The sequence below is a fragment of the Trachurus japonicus genome, chromosome 16 (assembly GCF_045865225.1).
Source record: "Trachurus japonicus isolate A0001 chromosome 16, Traja_1.0".
Taxonomy (NCBI): Eukaryota; Metazoa; Chordata; class Actinopteri; order Carangiformes; family Carangidae; genus Trachurus; species Trachurus japonicus.
In genome coordinates this window covers 4,972,078-4,992,460 of record NC_140922.1, presented here as the reverse complement: position 1 = coordinate 4,992,460, position 20,383 = coordinate 4,972,078, and the positions used below count along the sequence as shown (strand labels likewise).

Here is a 20,383-nt window from a genome sequence, read left to right as displayed (position 1 = left end):
CTGGCAGCTGGCGGTATCACATCGCCTCACCACGACGCCTCCAACTACACATGTCAGTCTTCTCTCAAGCAAACTGCAGTGTGGTTTGTTAGAAGCCAGAATGTGATGCAAACTAAGTGCAAGAAACAACCACAACACACACTGTTTTATGGCTTTAAGGTGAGAAGTGTTGACATCTGAAAGCCACGAGTTACCCATGCCTGGAAAGCAGAGTATAACAAAATGAAACGACAGTAAAGCACAGTGTGTGCCGAGCTTCAATTTCAGCTATTTTTTAAGAGTTCTTCACTGAAATGAACACCAGAGAAGGTAGGAGTGAGGTCTATTATGTTCGGTTCAAACATCAGGGAAATGGGAATCCAGATTTTTAAATCTCTAACCAGGTGGGAGGAAAGATTATCAAAACAGGAGAAAACTTCTCTGCAATGGTTCAGATCAGAGAGAACAAACTGCACTGGCGGCCTCCTGGATGCAACAATGGCTGGGTTCTTTCCAAAGTGCCTTGTGAGTTGACATACCCAGCACCACCTACGTGGACATGGCTGCTGGTGATTTCCAACCTAGTGAATAATAAAAGAGGAAGTACTCTGATCCCAAACCCTCGTATCAGCGGCAGTAGATCTGCACTCGAAATGTTTTTGAGGAAGACTGTTCCGGTCCTCCAGGTTCAACAACACGTCCACGCTGCTGCTTGCTGTGCTTCCACTGGCTAATTACAGTGAAACTAAAGGAAATTATGGTTCATAAAACATTCAGAGAATACTGTGAATGCACATAATTAAGAACATGTTTTCCTCTAAAGTAGCAAATCCGTATTTAAGGCTAATTCAGGGCCACAGCTGAAGCTGGTTTTTCCCATTTAGCACTGGCATTACAACAAACTTGTTGACAATGCCAAGTAGGTCATTGTTAAAGCCAACCTGTGACAAATAGCATTTGCTCTTTATTTTTAGCACATTTTAATGTGACTAGCAGATGGTTGCTGCACACAGCGCTGTACAATAACTCATAAGTGTCACCAAGTTTAACAATCACAGGAAAGTGTTAAAAAAAAAAAACGAGAAAGTTATAGAAAGTCGATTCTCACAAACCATTTAACCGGATCCATCTGGTACACAAAACAAACACTAATTGATATTTGCAAATATTATCTCGACCTGGGTCACTTTTCAGGCATTATGGGCTATTATTTCATTAGCTGTTTTCTAAGTGTACTTTTCCCTCAGCTCGCCAGTTTATGTATTATTCAGAGTGGTTGCTGTGAAGTCATGGAGAGATTAAATAGATTAAAATAAATCTATTGTCACCATAATTTGATGTTTGCTCATGGGCATTAATGACCATGTTATTGTTGTTGAAAGGATTCACTGGCCCCAGCCCGGTGCTGCGTAGTGACACATTCACTCATGGCAGCACACTGCCATCATCTGGCTGATGCAGAGCACAGCCACACACAAGCAACCAGAGTCTCAACAAATAGCCTGGATATAAGAAAAGGTGGGATTTTGTATATTGCACCACTCTCTTAGTTTCTAAGAATCTAAATAAATTCTTGTATTTTAAGTGTCCTGATTTAACAGTAAATACCTTTACATGCAGGATTTTGCTTGAGTGCAGTGACTCATGTGAGAAAAATACACAGTTCCCCACATGTATGGTGAGTTTAAAATAGCACAAGCAAAACAAAAAACTGTCAAAATAAAATGTCAACTATAAATAAACCTCTCGCCATCTGTTCCTCAATCTTCTCATGCAGTCTCCACAGAGAAACATCTGTTTTAAGCAGCTTAATGGAATAATATGGCAAATTCTTGCTCATTAGTCGTGACAATGGTGGGGCTTGTGGTGCAGCCTTGCTCACACGGACAACGTCTTTGACATGTTTGTGTCAGCTGACCAGATTTTCCAGGAAGAGCAGCCAGCCAGCCTACATGCTGGATGTTGTCTGGATCGCAGTATGTGGGACAGTGTTTCCAAACACTGACTCTGATGCCTTTAGGCCTGGGGAATGGGGATGGCTCTAAGTTTGGACCCCATGCTGTTTTAACAGCACACTGACAATCTTGGCCCTCTATCCAAAATGTTATGTCTCATCTAGGATACTACTCTGACTCATGTCTCTTTAATATCACAGATTCTGCTTACCAATTGTGTTCAGATCTACTTTTTTTTTTTTACTTCACTTTAAAAGTAATTATTTTTATCCAAGTAGGAGTAGTAGGCCTACTTCATTTTTTTTTTTTTAAGTTATTGGTTAATTGTTTTTGTTTTTCCCAGGTGCACATTAAAAATAGTGTACAAATATTCCTACATTATAATGTATAGTGATCCTAGGCTTGAAATATGTATGTGTTGATGTCTTAGTATAAGGACACTTAGTTCTTTATGTTCCCTAAAAGTGATCCAAGTGAAGGGTGACTGAGTTCCTTATAGGCACAGGATTATACTATATTCCTTACAGTAAACCTGTGATGCACAGACCATTTACACTGATGTGATTGTATTGTATGCTGCTCATTTGTGCAATCAACTGGATCACAGTGACTTGTCTGTGACACAAAGGCACCTGGTTTTACATTTAAATATTCATAACGTTTAAATATTCATAAGGTCTGGTATCATTTGACTGTTATTTTGTGAATATTAGTGTTGACAGTATTTATCAGAGGTGGAAGCCACTGAGTAGCCTATTCCCATTTTATTTACTTCATACTTGCACTTCATGTCATTTCATAGCATGCCACAACAAAAGTGTGAGATGTCTGCTCTAAAGCTGTATTTTTACCTTTGATTATTTAGGTAATATATCTCATTTTGATTTTTGCCACAGATTGTAGGACTTGTACTTGTAGCAGAGTTTTTCTCTTCAGTTAACCCAGGCCCACCTTACTGCCCTGAAAGAAGAGACTGGCCAACACTCTCACCACTGGTATTTATATGCTTTATATATTAGGCAATATCAAATTCATAGTTGGGTTTTAGCTTGTTTTTTCATGTTGTTTTTATCCACATGTTTTTACTATAGGTTACTTGTAAATTGTATGTGTGGGATCCCATGGGGAATATTCATTGCTCCTATAATGAAGTAGGCTAATGGCTAATGGTGGATCCTAATAAATAAACAATAAGCAATAGTATTAGTGTTATACTTGGTGGTATTCTGGTTTTTCCTGTGGAGCCTGCCTGTAGCTGTAACATAAGCCACAGAGCAGTGGACATCCATCCGTGTTGTTTTGGTCCTTCAGGCCGACAGGAGCAGGACCAATAGGAGAGCAGGGGGCGGGGCGTAGGCTTCATCTCTCTTCGGTGTGTGAACCCCTAATACATCCATGGTGTGAACCACAACAAAACAACGACGACGCGGCGGATGGCAGACAAGTGCTAATAAAGCAGACAACAGGTAAGAGCTGGGCGAACACGGTGAATGTATTTGTGTGTGCGTCACTACCAGGCTGCGGTGGGAGCGGTGACGGTAACGGCCTGTCTGTCTTCACCGGGCTGCGGGCTGGTCTCCGGTCTGCTGAGCAGCCCCTCCACTCGAGAGATTCATTAACAAAATGTCGTAATTGACGCGTCCACATTAAACTAATGTCTTGACGATAATGTCGTGGTTAAAATGTAGAAGACAAATGTGGGTTTCGGTGGTGAGAAAGAGGGCGGTGAGAGGTTTTCCTGAGGCCAGAACGCGGTGTTCTCTCTGCGGGCTCAGCGGCTCAGCAGCTCAGCAGCTCAGCAGCATGGCGGCGGCGGCGGCGGCCCCGGCCTGTGTCTGTGTCTGTGTCTGTCTCTGTCCTGTAGCTGCAGCTGCAGCAGCGCTTTGACTCAGACCCATAATCTTATTTCCACACCGTTGTCAAGTCCTCGCATTGTGTAACGTTGACATACATCACCAGGAGTTGGAAAAGCCCAACGCTAAGGAGTGATTAAATCGTACAGTACTATTATCACAGGTCCTGCATTAATTATCCTACACAAGTAAATGAACCTCAGTATCATCAGTAAAATGCAGCTGAAGTGTCAAACATAAACGTGCTTCTTCAATATGCAGGTAAATGCATTGAAGCTGTCATCATGACAGACATGTGACAGGCCTCAGCGTTTGTTCCAAATATCAACAGTGTTGGACACGTTGCTTTAAAAAAAAAAAAAAAAAGGAATTAGTTATAGTTACTAGTTACTTTCCCCAAAAGGCAACTGAGTTAGTAACTGAATTACTACATAATAAAAGTAACTGATTACCAGGGAGAGTAACTATTTCCTTACTTTATTTATAAAATGCTCAAATATGTCACAATACTTGGACTCACCCCCCTAACCCACTAACCATAAAACCCTAACCACCTCACGTTTATCTGGAACTAACCAGTATTCCTGTGCACAGGCAGGAAACATACCACAGTCTGTTGTGTAAACTCTTACCTCTGAAGCCTTAATCTAAAAGTTATCTTGTAGATAAAAATGCCAAATAAATGATCAAGGTACAACAGATAATAAGACTACTTTCAGCAGCTTTTAATTAAAAAGAGGCCTATGTTACAGTCATCTGTGAATAACTATAATCTGGACAGAGCAATATTATCTTTTAGAAATATGAAGTGGTGGCAGTCAAACAGAATCAAACTTAGGGCAACTTTTAATTTTTTTCGACAACTGTGTACACTTTCCCACCGCCTAAAGTATCATCTCCAGATGTTAGGTGTTATATAGACATACGTTTTTCACAAAGATTAACATCAATCATCACATTTGTATTTTTTTGCTTTCAAAAAGTAATAAAATATAATCAAATTGCCTAAATTGTTGTAGATATTATTTGTTAATTGACTTCTCAACTAATGGCTACAGCCCAACTCAAGTAGTAGCACTTGGTCCATTTCACAACTATTACTGTGTTATGAGTATTGATACATTTAATGTCACAGGGGGTAAAGGCTGACCAACATTATTAACCCTGCTCTGCACAGTAGCTACAGCTGATGTACTTCAGTAGAAAGAACAATATTTACCCAAGATATGGAGCAGAGTACAGGGCAGGATGGAATTGTTCAAGCTTGTAGCAAGTTGTAGCATGTTTTCAATTGTGTTAATGTGCTTAGTCACATTGCAGCATCGGGAAAATAAACAAAACAAGAGCACCAAGTGGATACTTGATGGATCCTCCAGCCACTACACTTGACTGCCATCACTCCATCTTGAAAAGTGCAATATAAACAAAGACTAGCCACTTACCCAGAAAACAGAAGGTCACTAAAAACTCACTGCTAAAATGTCTGCCACAGAAAGATGGTTGAAAATGTCAGCACAGCACACACAAACACACAAACTCTAGTGTTATCATCCTTACACACACTGATAGAAGTCTGTTTAAACTAGTACTTCCTACAACTTATGAATATTACAGTGATGTCAGAGATGTGAGCATTAATCTACACTACTCATGACTGCACAGGACATGCGCCATTAAAAATCATTTAATCTTTAATGACCAATAAGATGCCTTATTGACCATACAGCAGCCTGGCATCAGAACATAGTAGAAAAATAATAGACTATGACCACTTTTGAAGGCTACTACATAAGCATAAGGATGAAACAGTGAGCCTAATGTACGTATGCAACTTTGAAAATTAGAGTGGTCTTTGGCAGCAACACTTTGAAGTCCCAACGGAATCATTTGGGATGTATTATTAAAAGGTTGTTTTCTTGATTATCATGAACAGTGCACCAGTTGAAGTCTTTTCCTCTGGGGAAATGTTTCCTGGAATCCGTCCAGGCCCAATTTCACATTCAAATGGCTGCGTGGCATGCAGTCAGTCAGCACGTCCTGCTGCAACTATACAGCAGTTCCTCTCTCCTCCCCTCTATTCATGCCAGCTTTTGTGTTGTGTACAGACAGCTGCAGCTATGGGCAAGGCCCAGTCACACTTGTCCAAGCACAAAGACGAGAGTCAGGACGCGCTGACCACTGCCGACGGTCAGACAGAAGAGGATGGCAAAAATGGAGATGTGTCTCAGTTCCCCTACGTGGAGTTCACCGGACGGGACAGCGTGACGTGCCCCACATGTCAGGGCACCGGCAGGATCCCACGAGGTACCGCTAGATATTAGTCTGTGTTTCTAGATGACCTCTCTGAAAACTTGACTTCATTTTACCATTAAACATTAATGGCCATCTAAGCAGCAATCAAAACCTGAGATATTATTTATAACAAGTCCAACAGTCTCCAGATCTGCGTGGGTGTTGGTTTCATCAGATTTGATCGACAGTGACAGCGATGTTAGCAAACAACAATAAAGAAAATATATTTTCACAGCCTGGAAATCTGTAGGAAGCACCTGCACATGATTGAGACATTAAGTAATGTTGATTCATTCTAACTCTGAGAGATCTGAAACATGACAATGTGCTTGTGTTTACTAACCAGCATAGTGTGTGACACCTTATGTCAAACTTGTTCCAGAGGCTCGAGGTCTCACATTTGTAGCTGTTTTACATTTAAAGGGACAACAAGGAGTTTCTATTTGGTTATAAAAAAGTCTCACGTTAATGTGGATGAATCTACGCTACCCACACTTGTTAATGGGCCCAATTCGATAAATATATGGTTTTGTCTCTATGGTTATTTTGTTATTATTAGTGGTGGTGGAAATGCTGGGCGAGTCGACCAGCGTTTCCTTACTTTCGGTTTCGTGGCGAGTCATGAGAATAACGCCGCAGAATCTCCGTTTATGGTGGGAACTACGGCGGTATGTGATCGTCTTCCAACCTCTGACTTTAATTCTTGATGAATGAAAACATGAGTCTGTCTTGCGCCGGTCAAATAATTTCACGGTGCGGAGGCTCATAAATGTAGTGTGAAAACGCTTTGCTTTTCCAAAACTCCTCGTTGTCCCTTTAAAAACTCATGCATTTTGCAGTGAAAAAAAATGAAGGCTTCTGTATTTGTATGCACTTCAGTATGTCCACATGTCAAACTCCAATATTCTTACAAGAAACATAAACTTTATAGAAATCAGATCCAGGAGTCTAGTGCGTACATTTCCAACTGACACTGCAAATTTCCAAATGTAGGGAATACAGGTTTCACAGCCCCAACCAGCCTCATCCCTATGTTCAAGACTTAAAAGGATAGTTCAACATTTTGGCAATTTGGCCCATTGCCATAATCCCTATAGTGTTAGGAGTAGGTTTGTTACCTTTAATTGTCGGTGCAAGCTACTTTTAGAACGGCAGAGCAGAGCCGTGAGCTGCTCAGAGCTACGCTACGGAGGCTCATGTAATTTCTTGGTTTCCCTCATCAAGCTCGTCAAATACACAATCCAACAACTCCAAAACGCTCTAGTGGACAAGTTGTGACCTGCACATTCACCACGCTATGAGATAATAACGGAACGTTACGAGACAGAGTTGTTTTCGAGGCAAATGCAGAGACTGCTTGCCAAAAAAACTGCCCCCGACGAGAAACGAAACCGCTGATGCACGTTCCCGTCGGGGGTAGTTTTTTGCTGAGCAGCTGCTCCACCGTTCTAAAAACAGCTTGCACCGACAATTAAAGGTAACGAACCTACTCCTAAAACTATAAGGATTATGGCAATGGGTCAATTTGCCAAAAATGTTTAACTATCCCTTTAATGTCAACACTGTGCAGTTGGTCCATAAGAATAATGATTGAGAAAAACAAATCTGTTGGCCATATTGACACTTTCAGCCCCTGACTAACCATTCCAAAAAAATGCCAGGTGTGAAATGACGGCCTTCCTGTTTTAAATCGTCCAACAGGTCAAGAGAACCAGCTCGTGGCTCTGATTCCCTACAGCGACCAAAGGCTCCGGCCAAGCAGGACGTGAGTGTGCACTCAGTGCTCTTTTGAGATTAGCTGTGTTAGCTGATGAGGCCATGAGTCTGAAGTCATCAGCTGTTTTTAGGGTCTCACTTCTCTTTTTCGGTGTCACACAGAAAACTCTATGTCACGATATCAGTGGCTCTGTGCCTGCTGCTGTCCGGCCTGGCTGTCTTCTTCCTGTTCCCGCGCTCCATTGATGTGTCTTACGTGGGGGTGAAGTCCGCCTACGTCTCCTACGACCAGGACAAACGAATTGTCTATCTCAACATTACAGTAAGACTGTGTAAAACTTTTTAAATGAGCAACTACCAATGAAGCTCTGCTGTCACAGTCTCACACCATCTGTCCTCTGTCGTCCAGAACACTCTGAACATCACCAACAACAACTACTACGCCATATCTGTGACCAACATCACAGCGCAAGTACAGTTCTCCAAGACGGTGATAGGCAAGGCCAAGTTTAGCAACAGCACAGTGATCATACCGCTGGACGAAGAGCAGGTAGGTCCAAATGCTTCACACACACACACACACACACTCAACAACACAAACTCCACCACTGGTCAGAAAATGAATTCAAGTGAATGCACTGAACTCCTGATCCACTTAAGTCATGACACTTTCACAGCCCACACAACAGCTCATTGTTGCACCCACAGTCACAATAGCAGGCAACCTCATCCGACTTCAATCACAGACTTGTCTTGTGACGGTTTTAGAAAATACAATCAGGCACATTTCTACAAAATCCAGACTTCAAACAGAGTCTTCTTAGTGCTGTTAAAGCTTCACTTGTTAGATTACAAATGTTGGCACCACCTCTCAGTACTAACCATTGTTGGAACAAAATTTAGGAGAGAAAAATATGCACCAATCCACATTTGGTTTTGTTTGAAACAGCAGAAATGAGTAATGTGGTGATATAAATTGTGTTGTTGCAGATCGACTACACAGTCCCTACCACCATTGCAGATGAGATGAGTTATATGTTGTAAGTAACTTCTGCAAAATCCTCCCCCAAAAAAAACTAAAATGTGCAACTGACACATAAACCATTATCTTTTTATCTTAACTTACTTCCTTTCTTTCTTTCTTTTTTACAGTGACTACTGCACCTTGCCAACCATTAAAGTTCACAACATAGTGGTCATGATGCAGTAAGTACACAGCTCATTATCCTTGAGTTTATCATGAAACACGACTGGGCATCAGACTGTTTCCTGTCAACAGCTCTCTCCTCCACACTCACATGGTTTCACCCACACATGTTGACGAGCTGCCCAGAACAAACCCAGCCTTCTGTTGTGCAGATCCACGGGCCTTTGGGTGCCTTGCTCAATTACGCGCCAACGTGGACATTAAAGCAGACTGTAAATTTAGCCAACATTTCTCAAAGGCAGAAATGAGCTTTATTGCTCGACTTAATCCTCTGTGGCAAAAGCCAAAATAGAAGCTTTTGTGCCAAGTCTCATGAGATTGGATTCCAGTGGAAAATAGGCAAGAGGAGTTATAATGTAATGCCACTTGTGTGTGTTGCAAGTTTCAGTTTGATGCATTTATCAAGAGGAAACTGCTTAAATAGCTCCGAAGAGTGATTGTGTATTTATTTCAGTCTGTTCCGTTTGCTAATGACTTCAGCAAAGTATTGTGCTTTATACAAATGCACACATGACATCAGTACAAAGACTTTATAAGTTCTGACTAGCTGTACTCAGTTTAAACTGTTTAGTCTGCTGACTTCTTCATATTATATACTAGTGGAAGTATTTGATCATTTCCTGTGGATCTTGAGATCAACTGTGATCCAAGTCAAAAAGAAAAGTTTTACCCCAGAGAAATATTTGTAATCTACTCTGAGTGAGGGGTTCCTCATCCATTTCTTCCACACTATGGCAGGATTTTAAAAGAGATTGTTTTGGCAAATTTGCCTATTTCCATAATCCTTATAGTCATAGCATTAGGTTCTTTACCTTTAATTATCGTTGCATGTTGTTTTGAGATCAGCGGGGCAGAAACGTGAGCTGCTCAGTGAACACAATGGAAGTGAACGGTACAGGTCGCCTTTCCCTCAAAACTCATCAAATACACAATCCAACAACTCCACAACGCTCTGGTGGACAAGTTGTGACCTGCACATTCACCACACTATGAAATAATCATATATAATTATACAACATTACAACACATGAAGCAAATACTGGGAACTACTTGCGCTTTTGAAATCACTCCGCCCAGCAGTCGTGTCTGGAATGTAGTTCCGGCTGTGCATTTGCCTCGTAGTGTTACATGCAGCATGTCCCACCTTGTTGTCTGACGTCCCATCTTCTCCTCAGGGTGACGGTGACGACGGCGTACTTCGGACACACGGAGCAGGTCTCCCAGGAGATGTACCAGTATGTGGACTGTGGGGGGAACACCACCTCCTTGCATGGGCATGTGCAGGTCTATCAGTAAGGCAAGCAGAAGAGCACAGTGTCAGATTAGATGCTGTTGTAAGTGAGGGTCTCACAGGTCTGAGGTTGACTGGGCTGACTCCAACAAAGGAGCTCTTCCACAATGAAATGATTGACAGCAGTAGTTTGGATATGATGCACTTTAGCCCGATCCTTATCTACAGAGAGTATTGAGAATGTCGGATTGGAGAACAGTGGGAAAACGGTCACTGCTGCTGCCCCCTTATATTCTATACCACTTTTAAATACTTTTAATAAAAAAAAAAAGAATACAGAAACTAAGCTATGAGAGGTACTTGAGTTATTTTGTCTTAGTGAAATCTACTGAGCAGTTCCTAACCACTTGTGTCTGCCCTCTTTTTCATTCCTTCTTGCTGCAGCATTGCTTTTTTCGTTTCATAAAATAGAAATCTTGATATTGTGTAGTGCAATGCGTTTGATGTATTATCTTATGTCATTTCTTGGGGGGAGAAGGTTCCGTTTTTTTTTTTTTCAGCTTGAGTAAAGGTTGGCAGTGTCAGTTTATCTATCCATCAGCAAACATTGATAATGTGAAGACTTTGACATCAGCATATTTTTAATGAATAATTAAAACCATTTTTGCCATTTACAAAAAAAAACAACAACTTTTTAAAAAGGGATTATATTTTCAATTTCATAGCAAATGTGAGTGTTAAAGTGGGCTATTGAGTACAGGGTTATGTAAATATCAATATAAAATGTGCACTTTCCTCCTGGTTTGCTTTAAAGCATTATATCTATAATAATAACTTTTCCCTTTAACAAGGCTATCTGATTTGTGTGGTTATGTTTCCAGTGCTATTAATTAATCCATTCTGCATCTTAACTTGTGTTTCGACTGCTACTCTTTAATTTTTCAGAATATTCTACCCATGGTTTTTTTTTTTTTTTTTAATCACATATGATTTTGGATTGGCTGGTGACAACTGGAAGTGACTCACTGTGTAAGCTGGGATAATGTTTTCAGTTGTACAACAGCACAGACTTGTGTGAGTTCCTGAATGTTTTTTTGTTTTTTTTGGCTGCCAGATGATGCACATAACATAAATGCCAAGTATGATTTCAAAGTTAAAATTTTAAAAAAATACAATTCCCTGTCATCACAAGAAAACTGTAAGATCCAACCCTTGATTTGTTGATGCACAGTGTAGATGTAAAAACCTTTCTGTTTCTGCCAAACATCTCCACAACATCTTTGTGTTTTTAATGCATGAAGCTGAAAATAAAATCATGGTTCACTTCAGAAAACATCTCAGGTTCTTGTGTCGGCTTATACATTTCTACGTACACAGTGGTGATGAGTGTTCTGCTAAACCACAGTTTTACTTGCTGCTACTTAAACTCATATTAGCTTCTACTTAGCTTATATTAGTTCACTGTTATTCAATTACTTTCATATTTATCAGATAATTAAACAATGTTAACATCTAGATCTTTTTTTTTTTTTTTTACTGTGGTAGAACATTTTAAAGCAGTGTTGACATGTATCTGGTGGTTTACGTACTATAATGAGGATGAGGTCTGTCTCAATCAGACTAATCTCTATTCATTTGCTGTACCGTACACATATTCACTAATTCTGATATTTGCACATTTATTATAACACTGGAGCATATTATTGTCATTATTGATTGATCTGTTGATCATTTTCCCAAAGAACTGGGTCAGAAAATCATGAAGTCACAGTTTTCCAGCACATCTTATTTTCCAAAACACAACCGATATTCAGTTTACTACACAGCAAAAAAAAAACAGCAAATATACTCATTTTAGTTAACAGGTTGGTGGTAATATAATTTAATATTTTTCCATTTCTTTGAGATTTTAACAGCATTTGAAGATTCATATTGTTTTAATTGATCCACCAATTAATCATTTCGTCTCCAAATTATTGTGTCCAAATGCAGCCACTTATTTTCACACTAACACCAATTTTCATGCAGACAAAACAAACTAAGATACTGAAAATCCTTCAGCTCTTGGAGTTTTAGTAGCAGTCGAGCTAAAAAGGAAATGTATCCTGAGAGTAACATTGTAGGAAAAAAACAATAGCAACAATACATTAAAATAAACCTTTAATAGTTAAAGTGCTGCAGTCAAAATCCTATTCAAATTTAAGTATCATTAGAATCATCTATTTGAGGTAAGAAAAGTCCTCGAAGAGTAATATTTCTCATGTAGCCTATTACTTTACTACATACAGTACATGCATGTAGCAAAGTAATATATTTGTTTCTGCTACAAAAAAGAGCAGTAAGAGTTAGGCTAACCACAAGGCAGGTAATAGAGATCCCTCAAATAGATGTTTTATTTCTGCAGGTTTGTTGAAAATGGCCGATATAATAAAATTACAGACCCTAAAAATAATGTTTAAAGCAAAGAACAGATCATTACCAGAACATTTACAAAACTTGTTTAAATTGGAGCAAGGGGACAACAGACTGAAGCTTGATTTTAAACTTACATTTGCAAGGTTAAGCTTAAAACAAATGTGTATTTCTGTTGCAGGTGTAAAAGTATGGCATTCACAAAGCAAGGAACTGAAAAGTTGTACAAGTATGTCTCAGCTTAAGAAAATGTTTAAAAAAGAAAAGATAAGTGTCTACAAAAAAGAAGGAGAAAGAGAAAAAGAAGGGAAAAAAAGAAAAGATAGACGAGTGGTGTCTACTGCTATTTTGTTTGTTTTCTTGTCACTATATGTTTCATCATTCTTAATATTTTGAAACAGAGAATAATTGGTGTTGAAGTAAGCTAATGTAATTGTAACAACAGAGAGGGGCAGGTACTCTAAGTTTTCTTCATCCTGCTCCTTTTCATTCATGGTGAAAACGTGTACATTATGTAAATATGTGCAACCATGTGAGAATGTATACCATGAATGAAATAAATCGAAATGAAATGAAATATAAACTATAAGTAGTGCTTGAAAATGATTCTGAATTGCAGTACCAGAGTAAATTAAGTTGGTTATTTTACATCATAGAGGAGGATGGTAGAAGACGCATGATAAACAGGAGACAAACAGGACAATAGGCTACTGTAGGTCTTGACTGGCTGCTGCTGAGCTGAGTGAACAGAGCAGCTCAGTGACCAACAACCATCACCACTGACTCCACCACTAGAGGGCAAACCGCAAGGCAGAGGAACACAGCTCACCACTATCTAGATGTATACAGTAGTAAATAACCACAAAGATTTAAAATGAAACTATAAGCCATTTCTGTTCCTGATCTGAATCTTTTTGCTCCAACTGAATTTACCAATGCAGCTCTAGTAATGCACTTTGTTTCATAGCTATTGTTTAAACTCGAGTTTAAAAACTTGACACCCAGGGGTAAAATGGTTATATAACTAATATTTTTTATGATACATTTTCTATAGATTGTTATGCTTGTATTGTGCTGTATGTCACTGTGTTATTACAGACTTCTTGCTGAAGCTAAAAACACAACGCCCCCAGTCATGATGGTATGTTCACATCTGCTGCTCTCATTTAACCACCAGTTCACTTCCTCTCTAAGATCCAGGTCAGTGGTTTGGACCGGAGCTACACTGGAATACATGTGGCCAAAAAATACACACACACACACACACACAACCACAAAGCACTTTCAGTTTCCTCTTTGTCTGTTAAAATATTTTGCTTGTATAGCTTGTAGATCTGAATGTTTTGTATGACACAATATGATGTTAATACCATACAACAGTATTAGTAGGATAGTTACTTTGACACACCTGTTAAATGCCCATTACATACCAAAATATGGTTGAGAAATTAAGATCGTACCATTCTTGATTTGTTGACAAATACAAAGAAGTAACTGTTACATTATTACAGTTACATTTCAGTATCTGCCCTGTCTTTTTTTTTTCTTTACAAACAAGAAAATAAAATAAAAATATAAAGGAGTCTGCAGTGCAGCAACAACGTACAAATCAAGCCAGACCTACAAAACAAAAAACAAAGCAAAAAGACAACACCCTAGGAAATCTACATAGTACACACATCCTGTATTTGAACCACATACAGTAAAAGGTTATTCAGAGGCAGATAGTGTCATTCTTTCATATCCAGCAGAGCTAGGAATGGGCCCCATACTTCCCTTCCAGCCACTCTGGTGACCCCTATGGTCAAGGTCAAGGTCAAGGTTTCTTTATTAATACCAGCTGGTAAATTTGTTGTGCAGACAGGCACTCAGCAATCCCAGTACAAAAAACAGCCGCACAGCTAAGCTAAGCCACGCCCCTATCGCGTTTGGGGCCACGCCCCCAAACGCGATGAGCCAATCACAGTGCGCATAGCTAGCCCATACACTCGGACATTCTCTGCTTCCACGTCCATTGAAATGCATTGCAGTTAGTCAGTTTTCATTGGTTTTTATATGTTTTTTCTTGACATTTTAAGTTTAAAATGGTCAAACAGTGTGCATGAGGTACATGCAACTCTGACACTAGGTATCCTGAGAGGCTGGGGGCCACGGGGGGGATTTTTTTTACCTTTTCCCAAGCCACATCTCAACCGAGAGAAGTGTCTGCTCTGGATAAAGTTATGCAGTAGACCACAACACCAACTAAACCTGGATAAACTTAACAAGGATGTCTACATCTGTTCTAAGTTAAGTGTCAACAACGTATTTGAGGCAACATATTGTCAGAGATGTTTAGATGTTAGCCAGTATCACAACTAAGCATAAAGTCTGCTAGCTTAATGCTAACGTATAATGCAAAACTCCATAGACAGCTGCCATAGTGCCTGTCTCTGGCTTAGCCAGAGGTCAACTGAGCTCAGTACCTCTATCCATTCCTTCAAAGTGGACATTAGGGGTGGGAGAAAAAATCGATTCACATAGATATCGCGATATCTTTTTTGACGATTTTTAAATAGATTTTTTTTTTTTTAAATCGATTTTCTTTTTTGAAAAAAATTTTTTTTTTGATTTTTTTTTTTCAATTTTTTTTAAATTTTTTTAAATATTGTGCAATGTGTATTTGTTAGCCTCTTTTACATACAGAGAGTACAGGCTTTGAAAAGGGTTTAAGTTCATTTTATAATGGAGTATGTTAATTTATAGGCTCCTACAGTGTTTGTGTGCAGATAAATGTTAAAAATGCGACTAAAAATCGAGAGAATCGGCAATATCGTAGAATCGCAATTTAAATCGAATCGGCATCCAAAAAATCGTAGAAGAATCGAATCGGGAGAAAAGCATATCGTCCCAGCCCTAGTGGACATGGTGGGAGATTTCCAGTGGCGTAAAGTTATCCTGCACCCTGTTATCATATCAAAGGATCCAGCATCTTCCATCACTCGCCCCCTCCATCAACTCTCCATCAACTCTTTTAAATCCAGACTAAAAACTCACCTATTTACTTTAGCTTTTAAGTCCCCAAGATCTTTGTTTTATTGCCTTGATCTTTTGTTGGTTGCTGCTTTTGTTCTGTTTCATCACTTTTCGCAATTCTTTGTATTATGCCTTCATTTTTAACTGTACAGCACATTGGTCAACTTGGGTTGTTTTTAAATGTGCTTTATAAATATACTTGATTGATTGATTGATTGATTGATTGATTGACATTGATTGATTGATTTATTGATTGATTGATTGATTGATTGATTGATTGATTGATTGATTGACATCCTCATGAGTGTGAATTCCAGACCTAATCCATTCAATCATTCATGGTCAACCTAGGTTGTTTATGAGGTGCTCTATAAATAAACGTGACCTTGACCTTGAGGATCTGATAAATATGGAACGGTTTATGTTATTTGATGTTACTTGATGTAGCCTGCTGTGCACTGCTGTTGAACATCTGATTTGACATAGAATGTCTTTGTTTTCTAGTACTTCATGATATAGCCTATTTTGATACAAACGTCTCTCTCTCTCTCTCTCTTCAATGGAGGGAAAATTGAATTCAGGTCTAAAGTTTTATTTACACAATTAAATTGTGAAGCATTCTCTGTCTATGGATGGAGAATGTCCTGTTGTTGTCTTCAGGGGATACGCACTACAGCTTTAATGTAATTAGTGACCTTGTTGTGTTAATATTTTTTAATCTGGATGTACATATGTTGCCAGACTAGAAAAGTGATAACTTTTCTTAAGTTAAAGGTTATTGTTTAAAATATTCTTCTTTTCTTGTTACTGTTGCTGTCATCTTTGCGGCAGAACCAAAATTTCCATGACAGACCTAATCTGAAATAAATATTGCTTATCTCTGTCACAATGCCACATTTAAAGGATTCTTGTCCCAAATGTTTTTTTCCCTGTATCTAAAAAACTGATATAACATAAACAAACCTTCAAATGCCACCATGACATTTATCCTCCATTATTCTATAGGCTATTTTTAACCAGAATTCAAAGTTTGTTATCTCTTTGCGTCTGCTCTTGTTCAATAGTTTAGGATTATTCTTGTTATCCTCTGATTTCACAACTGTTTGCTTCTTTTATATCAAAATGGTTTAAAACTGAACTCTACTGATAGATTTGGGCTGGACATTAAACCAGCCTTTTTTCTTGACCAATGCACTGATGACAAGCTAACAATGGACAGTACACATCACGTTGTGTTATCAAACCCTAACCTAATGATTCTGGGCCTGTAGTTCTGCTCTAATTGAGCTTCACTGCCCAGACTGAAGTTTGTTTGGATGAGAACTAGGAAGTCACAAAAGAGGGTTATCTCAGTCCAGGCTGTCTGGAAAATGAGAACAACTGAGTTTGTCCCTCTGCCAAGACTGGACACAGCCATGTACAACAAACCAGCTCTTGGATCAGTGTTGGCTGCGTATCCAGACTGACTGGCAAAGTCTAACTCATGGGCTTCAACCTGCAGCTTTACAGCTACAGCACGGTCCATCTGACTAGTCGGCACTCTGGTGGCCGACATACAGACCGTATCATGAACTGTATCATGAACTGTCACTGTATGTCACTGTATGTCATGGCAGCTACGGTGATGTGGACTTTGATGGGAATAGCAAGAGCAGCTTTCCTCCAAGCTCCTGGCCAACAGATCTAACTGTACAGAAGAGACAGCCACATCCGCTACTGATCTGGTGTGGTATTTCCATTAAAGCAGACCTTCCCCTCACCCCATACTTCATATAGGACCAGCTAGTCCACTCATCAGAGAGGAAATAGCTTTTCCACATGCACTCTACAAGAACACACATCCTAAACTAGGTCCCACTTTCTGAAAATAATGCTCCGAGTCCATGTTTCCCATCACAAGTATACAAACATACAGTACTGTATGTCCACAAGAGGAGAATGACATCCTGGCTGTCTGTCTTTATGTCTCTTCTCATCTGATCTGGCTTTTCAGAAACAGTAACCAAAAAACCAACAGGACTTAACAATTGCTAAGCAACCCTCACAGTGGATATTCAAAGTGATTTCTAACCTGAACAGGGACAGAAATCTCACAACTTGGGTAAAAACAATAAAAAGCTGGGCTACATACCACTGAAGGTCAAAGATAATGTTGTTATGTTCTCTTCATTTGAGCAAACAAAACCTACATCATACTTCAAACCAGTTGCCTATTTTCTATTATCTTAGTTATTGGACATTGAATGGAGCTTGTTGTTCATACATCCATCGATCTGCTTTTATACCACGTTGTCAATACACAATGAGTTTGTATTCATTTTTAAGTTTGCTTCTTTAGTTGTACTCATACAGAACCATGAAGCTTTTAGGCACTGTTATCATCATAGTTTAACTCCACACAAATGCAGTATTCAGCAAAAAGCCCAAATCAAATCAGCACTTGATGTGACCAAGTCCTTTGCCTTTTAGCCTTTCAAGCAGCACAATTTCTCCCAGCAGTCACGCTGTTCTTGGAGAGCGTGCCACACTTCTTCTGTGAATTTAGCTCATTAATGTTTGGATGATGAATAAGAAGCTACACATGACATCTAACACTTTTCCCCTTTTTTCCCCTTGAGTCATTTTAGGATTATTTAAATCCTCTTTTACAGCTGCATCTGACAGTGTCATATATACTTTGTATTACGGTTTTCCAGTACTTCATTGAAACTATATGACAATGATATTATTCAAGGCATACTCTATTTTATGGATTACACCAGCCCTCCAACTTAACACTTTGGGATCCTCACTAGAATTTAAAATAAGGCTGAATGTTTGGCTGCACAGTGTGGCTTCGAATACACTTTGCCTTTAACTAATGCAATAAGTCCTGTGATTTTCAGTATAAGAGAGAATGAATGGAAATTAAAAAACTGAAAAATGATTGGGCTTTTCCAAACATACTACATCTACACACGTTCACCTACAGACTCCATTTAAACTTTAAAACACAGACACAAGTCTTGTCTTTGGACGTGGTTTTTCACTTTTTGATTTGGTTTTTGGTCAATCACTGTTCAATGATCATTATCATTTTTGAAGAAATCTGTTGTGTGTAATGCACAGAATATTGAGACTTGAGTGTTTGACATGATCAGCTAGAGTGGGAAAAGTAGTCTGACATTTACCTCTTAACACGCTCCTGGCCACAAATTACACTCTACACACATGATTTTTTCCACAGTTGTAGACAAACATTTTTAACTATTAGCCTCTGAGTGCGGCCAGATCCCCTTCTGCCCGTTGACTTCAATTCAAAATTTTGGAGCTTAAAGGGATAGTTCAACATTTTGGAAAATTGGCCCATTGCCGTAATCGCTATAGTCATACAGTAGCAGTAGGTTCGTTACCTTTCATTGTCGGTGCAAGCTATTTTTAGACTCATGGGATTTCCCTCATCAAATTCATCAAATACACAATCCAACAACTCCAAAACGCTCTGGTGGACAAGTTGTGACCTGCACATTCACCACGCTATGAGATAATAATGGAACGTTACGAGACGGAGTTGTTTTCGAGGGAAATACAGAGACTGCTTGCTGAAAAACTGTCCCTGAACGCAACGCACATCAGCGGTTTTGCATGAATTTACCAACTTGTCCACCAGAGCATTTTGGAGTTGTTGGATTGTGTATTTCATGAGTTTGGTGAGGGAGACCAAGAAATCCCATGAGCCTCCGTAGCGTAGCTTGAACAGCTTGCGGCTGCACTCCGTCGTTCTAAAAATAGCTTATAGCCTACCGACAATGAAAGGTAACAAATCTATATTCAATTATGGCAATGGGCCAATTTGCCAAAATGTTGAACTATCCCTTTTAAGTGCCTCCTGTTCATCCCAGGCGACTGGACGTACGTTTTTTGTTGTTGTTGTTTTTTTCGAATTGCGCAGCTGATAAGCACCCACCCCCTCCGTCCAATCAGGAATCACCAAAACCGTTAAATAGACTGTTGCTAAGTAAAATAGACCGTTGCTAGGGACACCGCTCTGATAGGAGTAGCACAGAGCAGAAGAGCAGGATATTTACCTTATATTATGTTTCATTGTTACCGTCTTTAAACAGCTTGGGACTAACAGTGATGTTATAAATGACTTGTAACTTGTTACAGGGAGAGTGGAGTCTGCGACACAAACGTCTCTGATTTGGCAGTTTGACTGACAGACGGGCCATCCAACCAAAGTTGTCTAATTTGATTGGTTGGCCAGATTTTGGCCCCTGCTCCTTACACAGACGACCACATTTTGTCATAGATATGTCAAATCATTTATGTCATCAATTACTGTCTAATACTAACCAGATATACTCAGATTTTTACAATTTTGCCAAAAATTTGCCAAAAATGAGCCGCCTGGGACGGTACCATTAACTTGCATGAATTTCCAAAATATTTATTCTACAAACACCAGAAACATATCAACGTGTTCAGGAAGTCCTCTGGCTACTCACAGACTGCATCTTGTCCTGATGAGCCCAGATGTGGGAACAGAAAATCACCCTGGTTCTCAGTGTTTTAGCCTGCCTGTCTGAAGTCCATCTATCGTCGTGGTAACCTCTCAAATTGTCATGGAAACCTCTGAGGCTCAGGCCAGAGGCACAGCTGAGACCAATTCATTAATTGGAGACTCCTCTGATATCTCTGCAGTTTATCAACTATTTGATTGACATTTCTGAGCCCTCTCTCC

At 39.4% G+C, this 20,383-nt stretch overlaps 1 protein-coding gene across 1 annotated transcript; it reads left to right on the top strand.

Annotated features, from left to right (window-relative positions):
• Positions 1-3,253: 3,253 nt before the first annotated feature.
• tmem106ba (transmembrane protein 106Ba) lies at positions 3,254-10,840 on the top strand. The gene is made up of 8 exons (XM_085803518.1): positions 3,254-3,400; positions 5,893-6,091; positions 7,781-7,844; positions 7,958-8,117; positions 8,205-8,345; positions 8,786-8,835; positions 8,948-9,001; positions 10,178-10,840. The coding sequence occupies exons 2-8, from the start codon at positions 5,905-5,907 to the stop codon at positions 10,296-10,298; spliced, it is 777 nt and encodes a 258-aa protein (XP_085659644.1). The 5' UTR covers positions 3,254-3,400; positions 5,893-5,904; the 3' UTR covers positions 10,299-10,840.
• Positions 10,841-20,383: the final 9,543 nt, after the last annotated feature.

Bases quoted from the DNA above. Each gene is read 5' to 3' on its own strand.
- tmem106ba (XM_085803518.1), top strand. From the start codon at position 5,905: ATGGGCAAGGCCCAGTCACACTTGTCCAAGCACAAAGACGAGAGTCAG. The intron at 7,845-7,957 runs GTGAGTGTGCAC...GGTGTCACACAG, and splicing joins AGGCTCCGGCCAAGCAGGAC to AAAACTCTATGTCACGATAT. The intron at 8,346-8,785 runs GTAGGTCCAAAT...GTGTTGTTGCAG, and splicing joins TACCGCTGGACGAAGAGCAG to ATCGACTACACAGTCCCTAC.